This window comes from Aspergillus bombycis (genome assembly GCF_001792695.1).
Source record: "Aspergillus bombycis strain NRRL26010 chromosome Unknown contig00275, whole genome shotgun sequence".
NCBI classification, from domain to species: Eukaryota; Fungi; Ascomycota; class Eurotiomycetes; order Eurotiales; family Aspergillaceae; genus Aspergillus; species Aspergillus bombycis.
The window spans coordinates 702-5,726 of NW_019170277.1; the positions used below are offsets into that span (position 1 = coordinate 702).

The 5,025-nt window shown below is 47.2% G+C and overlaps 2 protein-coding genes across 2 annotated transcripts; one reads left to right on the forward strand and one right to left on the reverse strand.

The window, feature by feature from the left end:
* Positions 1 to 235: 235 nt before the first annotated feature.
* Positions 236 to 2,430, forward strand: ABOM_012234 (acetyltransferase; the record flags this gene model as incomplete). Its single annotated transcript, XM_022539361.1, has 2 exons — positions 236 to 1,121; positions 1,205 to 2,430. 2 exons carry the CDS (start codon positions 236 to 238, stop codon positions 2,428 to 2,430), a joined length of 2,112 nt encoding a protein of 703 aa, XP_022382869.1.
* Positions 2,431 to 2,990: 560 nt separating this feature from the next.
* ABOM_012235 (porphobilinogen synthase HEM2) lies at positions 2,991 to 4,160 on the reverse strand (the record flags this gene model as incomplete). Its single annotated transcript, XM_022539362.1, has 2 exons — positions 2,991 to 3,893; positions 3,942 to 4,160. 2 exons carry the CDS (start codon positions 4,158 to 4,160, stop codon positions 2,991 to 2,993), a joined length of 1,122 nt encoding a protein of 373 aa, XP_022382868.1.
* Between the last annotated feature and the right edge of the window lie 865 nt (positions 4,161 to 5,025).

The window sequence follows — 5,025 nt, forward strand, 5'->3', positions numbered from 1 at the left end:
ACAAGGGACTGCGAGAGAGTAATAGAGATAACCTTCCACTGCGCGCTGGAAACTAGGTGGTGGAACTTGAAGGCTTTATACCAAGTTATACCAAGGGGACATACCTATCAGTTGTAGCTGGACTACTACTACTACTACTGCTACTACTACTACTACTACTACTACTGCTACTACTACTACTACTACTACTACTACTACTACTATTACTATTACTACTACTACAGTTGCTTGCAACATGACTGCCGTCACCTCTGCCTCAATGATCAACGACCACGAATCAGAAGGTTCTAGAACAGACCACAGCCCCTCCCGATTTACAGCCGTGAATGGGAAAGACTCCGTGATATCCGCGACACCGATGTCTGTTCCTGCCGTCCCTGGTTCAGCAACGGACGAAGACTCGCGAGAATCCTCTGAGCACTGTGGAAGGAGCGGTCACGATGATACAATACATCGGCACGAGGAACGAATGCGGGAGGGCGGAAACACCAAGAACGACCAAGAAGATCGACGGTCACAACGATCGTCCTCACATTGTGCTGTGTCTGTTACAAGCAAAGGCAAACGAAAGAGGTCAGGATCTGGTGCACATGTAGACGACGCTCATTTCACTCACAGAGCTCCGAAAAGCCCAGCCTCTCACCTAGACGAAACCACAAATCAAAATGCGCACCCATGTACATCCAACGGAAGCACGACGTCCCAGGCTGACCAGGACTTTAAGAACACGCCCCCCTTGGTACACGCAAGGCTAGAGGGGAGTGAGGACTCACGAACCTCAGCAAATACTACTTGGCATGAGTATGACGCCCAGTTGGTCAGCCAAGCACAACGTGCACAACAGATTGATGCATCAGATGCTCAATTGGCAGAGGCACTCCAACGTGAGGCTCAGGGGCATGATGTAACCCAGAAGAACTGGTCTGCAGTTAGTCGCTCACTAGAAGGTACCACACAGAATGAGCAGTCTTCATCAGCGTTGGTTGGGTTTGCCCAGGAGCGGCCGCAACCTGCTGTACAAGTTGCGCCAAAGAGAAAACGCGTTTTCAGCAACAGGACTAAAACTGGGTGTATGACATGCAGAAGAAGGAAGAAAAAATGTGACGAACAACACCCTGCATGTAAGTTACTTGTTGAAAAGCCCTGTTAAACTGGGCAACAGTCTTGTCGTTTGCGGTCGCGCAGTAATCTAACTTCAGTGCAGGTAATAATTGCATCAGAGGTGGTTTTCTCTGTGAGGGCTACTCCTCACGGAGTACATGGCAGAAGCCATCAAGTGGGAAAACACCAGTTCCTTTGCAATCAAAGGAGGGCTATACGGATGTCGGCAGCCAATACGTACATGACATTAGTCAACAACATGATCGACAACAAGGTTTGACGGAACAACTCGAGGCAGGGAAGATGCGATCAATTATTGTAGACGATAGCGACCGTACCACCACACAGTTCAACAACTCAAGCCCAACAGGCGTTGGTTCCGGCCGTGGGTCATGGTCCAAACGGTCCTGGCCGAATACAGGCCACAATGCTTATATCACTGACCATATTGCAAAGTCTGATTACCGAGATGTACCATCTATCCATGAGCTACCCCGAGAGAGTCACCCGAAGACAGATTATCAAATTGTGCCACCGATCCGGGAGCTGTCACATGGTACCGCCCATGGGAAACCAGGGGTCTCGCTTTTCCAAGGTGGAATTGACCAGCGGCCAGCTCTTGCTACCAATGTGGACACTAGCAGTCCACAAGCCCAAGCGCGAATGGCCCTGAGCATTGAACATCAGTTGTCTGCGCGCACCGTCCCCGGTGAAGAGACAGAAAAGGATAAAATGATACGCGGTGAACTTTATCGGCCCTTCGATATTCATCTTGTGGAAGAGCGAGAGCGCTGTAAAGCCGCGTTGTGGCGGTTCAACAATGCCTGCAATCCCGTTTCTGGACTAAGCAATAAAGAACAAAACCGCCTTCTGAAAGAAATATTAGTACCACCTGCTTCAGCGGTGGGCTCCCCCCCAGGTGTCACCTCCCCTCGACCGACGGGTTCCATCGGGCAAGGTGCGGTTGTTGAAGCGCCCTTCCAGTGCCATTACGGATATAACGTTCATATTGGCGAGGACGTGATGATATCTGAGAGCTGTTTGTTTGTGGATGATTGTCCTATCACCATCGGTGCCCACACGTGGATTGGTCCCAGGGTGACTATTCTCAGTTCAATGGCCCATGCAAATATGCAGGAGCGTAAAGGGTCTCAGAGCCGTTATCAAGGACGGCCCGTTACGATTGAAGAAGATTGCTACGTCGGCGCTGGCTGTACAATTTATCCTGGTGTTCGCCTTCGACGTGGAGCTTATGTGGCACCCGGTGAAGTTGTCAAATCCGACATCGTAGCTTATGGTTTTCAAGGTCTTAAACCTAGCTACATGTAAGAAACCCTTTATCACACCGCATTCATATGGAGTCGCTTGAATTTCGTGTTTTATACTATTGTCAGGGGTTGTGATTTTCACAGCTGCATGTGTTGATCATACACCTACCACTATCATCGGCGTTTTGTAAAGTATTCTTTCACATCCATTTGCTTGGCCCACCTTTTCATTTCCCGGGCTTTTGTTAACATTTATCTTCTTCTCAGACCAGAATTCTGACCGGTTCAGGACATATGGTTCATGCTACGAGATTTCATGTCGCAATTCCGGCCACCTTAGTATATAATTGACGATTCATCCTGCTCATCCATCTTCTTTTTACCCACATGTTTTGGAAGAATTGGTATACTTGTATTTATATAAGGTGGCCACTTGACACTCGGCTGGTGTATCTTTTGTAAAAACAATTAAGACATATATACACATGGCATGACACTAAATTGTTATCTTCTGACGAGATACTGGGCACTTCTACTCCAATAGGTACGATTCAAACGCGATTGTCACTGCTATCCATCTGGTGGATGCCTTCAACACGCTTTTATCCGGCTAAGTCATGTCTAAAGCCAATCTAAAAAGTCAGGCACGAAATAGCTTACTATAATTCCAGCACCAGCCCTTATAATCCCTTCAGTACTTTCAAAGGCCATTGATTTCAAGTCAAATACGCCCGCCTTAGCGCCAGCATGTATCATAGCATACTCACCGCTGACTTGGTAAGCGGCAATCGGAATGTCTTTGGCAAGTTCTTTTGCGTCTCTGATAATGTCCAGGTAGCTGCTGGCCGGCTTTACCATTATGATGTCTGCCCCTTCGCCTATGTCTCTCTGTATAGCGCGACGAGCAAGTCCACGACCACCGGGCGGTAACTGGTAACATCTGCGATCCCCAAATGATGGACAGGACCCCGCTGCGTCACGAAAAGGGCCATACAGACACCCACTAAATTTGGCGCTGTAGGACATCAAAAGGACACGGTGGGCCATCCCGGCTTCAATAAGCTTCAGTTTGATAGCACGCACTCGCCCATCATTCATATCAGACGGAGCGACACAGTGAGCTCCGGCAGCGGCATAAGCCAGAGCAACATCCGAGATCCGATCCACAGACTGTGTGTTGTCAAGAGTCCCATCTTCTCGCAGTATCCCACAGTGGCCATGTGAAGTATACTCGCAAAGGCACACATCTGTCACTATATAAAGTTGAGGAAATCGCGACCTAAGCAGGCGAATAGCTTGGATTACCGGTCCAGATGGGTCGTCTGCAGCAGTACCAAGTGCATCCTTCGCAGAGGGGTGTAGTGGGACACCAAACAGGATAACTGAGCGTAGCCCCTTATGAACAAGTGGCTTAATGAAGGGAGCTAGACGGTTTAACCCCCGACGATACTGGCCAGGAAGAGACGGAATAGGAGTCTCCTCATCGGGATTATCGGTGATAAAAAGAGGATAGATAAGCATTTCCTATCTCGCGATTAGAGCAGCTCAGTAAATATGGAAGAAAGTGCGGACCTTGGTCAACTGTCTTTCGGCCTGCCATGACCTGCTCAGTGGATGGCTATAACCGGAATGAAGCTGGCTAGAGATGTCACCAGATATGCTGACGCTTGTGGCAGCCGTGCTTGTATACGATCGTGCGGTGGCTTGCGATCGTACATGGGATATCTGAGAACTTCGGTCATCGTGTGTGTCTCTGAAGGCGAGATCAGAGACGAGGTTAGAAAAGGACATTGTGTCAGAAGCGGCAAGTAATGTGGGTGCTAGGGAGGGTAGAAACGAAGTGGGAGGAAGGAAAAGGGAAAGCGTCTGTGCTTGCCCTGTGCCACTGGCAGAATACAACTTCACAGGACAATGATGTAGATGGTCAGCGATCCGGGTCAGTGCACTTTCTGCAATTTTCAGATCCAAGCAAGGAACAAAGGATCATAAGACAGCGTTAAGGGCGTTATATATAGCGACAGTATATAGTACTAGGCCGTTATATGATGAGGGTCGGGGGATATGATATATGGGATTTGGTGTGGCGGAGAAATGTTCAGGCCTTGGAAATACTAGCCGAGGATACCATAATCTGGGGCTCGATCCGAGTTTGTAAGGCGAATACGGAGGGTTCCTATTGGTCCGGGGATGGTGCCGTTCTCCGTGCCGATCCTACCTAGTAGTTGGGTGGCTACTGATATTGCAATTAATATGGCTAATATAATATTGGTCAGATATACAGATATAAGGTTACCTCGGCAAGCTCAGGCGGTCCGTTTTTACACGGACCGCCTGAGAAATAACAGAACGTCTTATGTTGACTAGGGGATTCCGTCTGGCAGCTGATAGGCCCGGAAAGTGGGTTCTTCCGGCCACTAAGCAGTCCTATAAAGAATAGCTTTCTAGATATAGATAGTTTAGATAGCAAGAAATAAATAATTAATAAAGATTTTAAAATAATCTCTAATTAAAAGTTTAATAAATTATAAGTGCAGAATAATTTTTCTTTTTATTAAAATTAAAAAATCTAGTAATAATACTAATCTAATTAAAAATAAAGATAATTAAAAATTTAAATTAAAAAAATATTTAATATTTATTAATATCTAGATCTCTA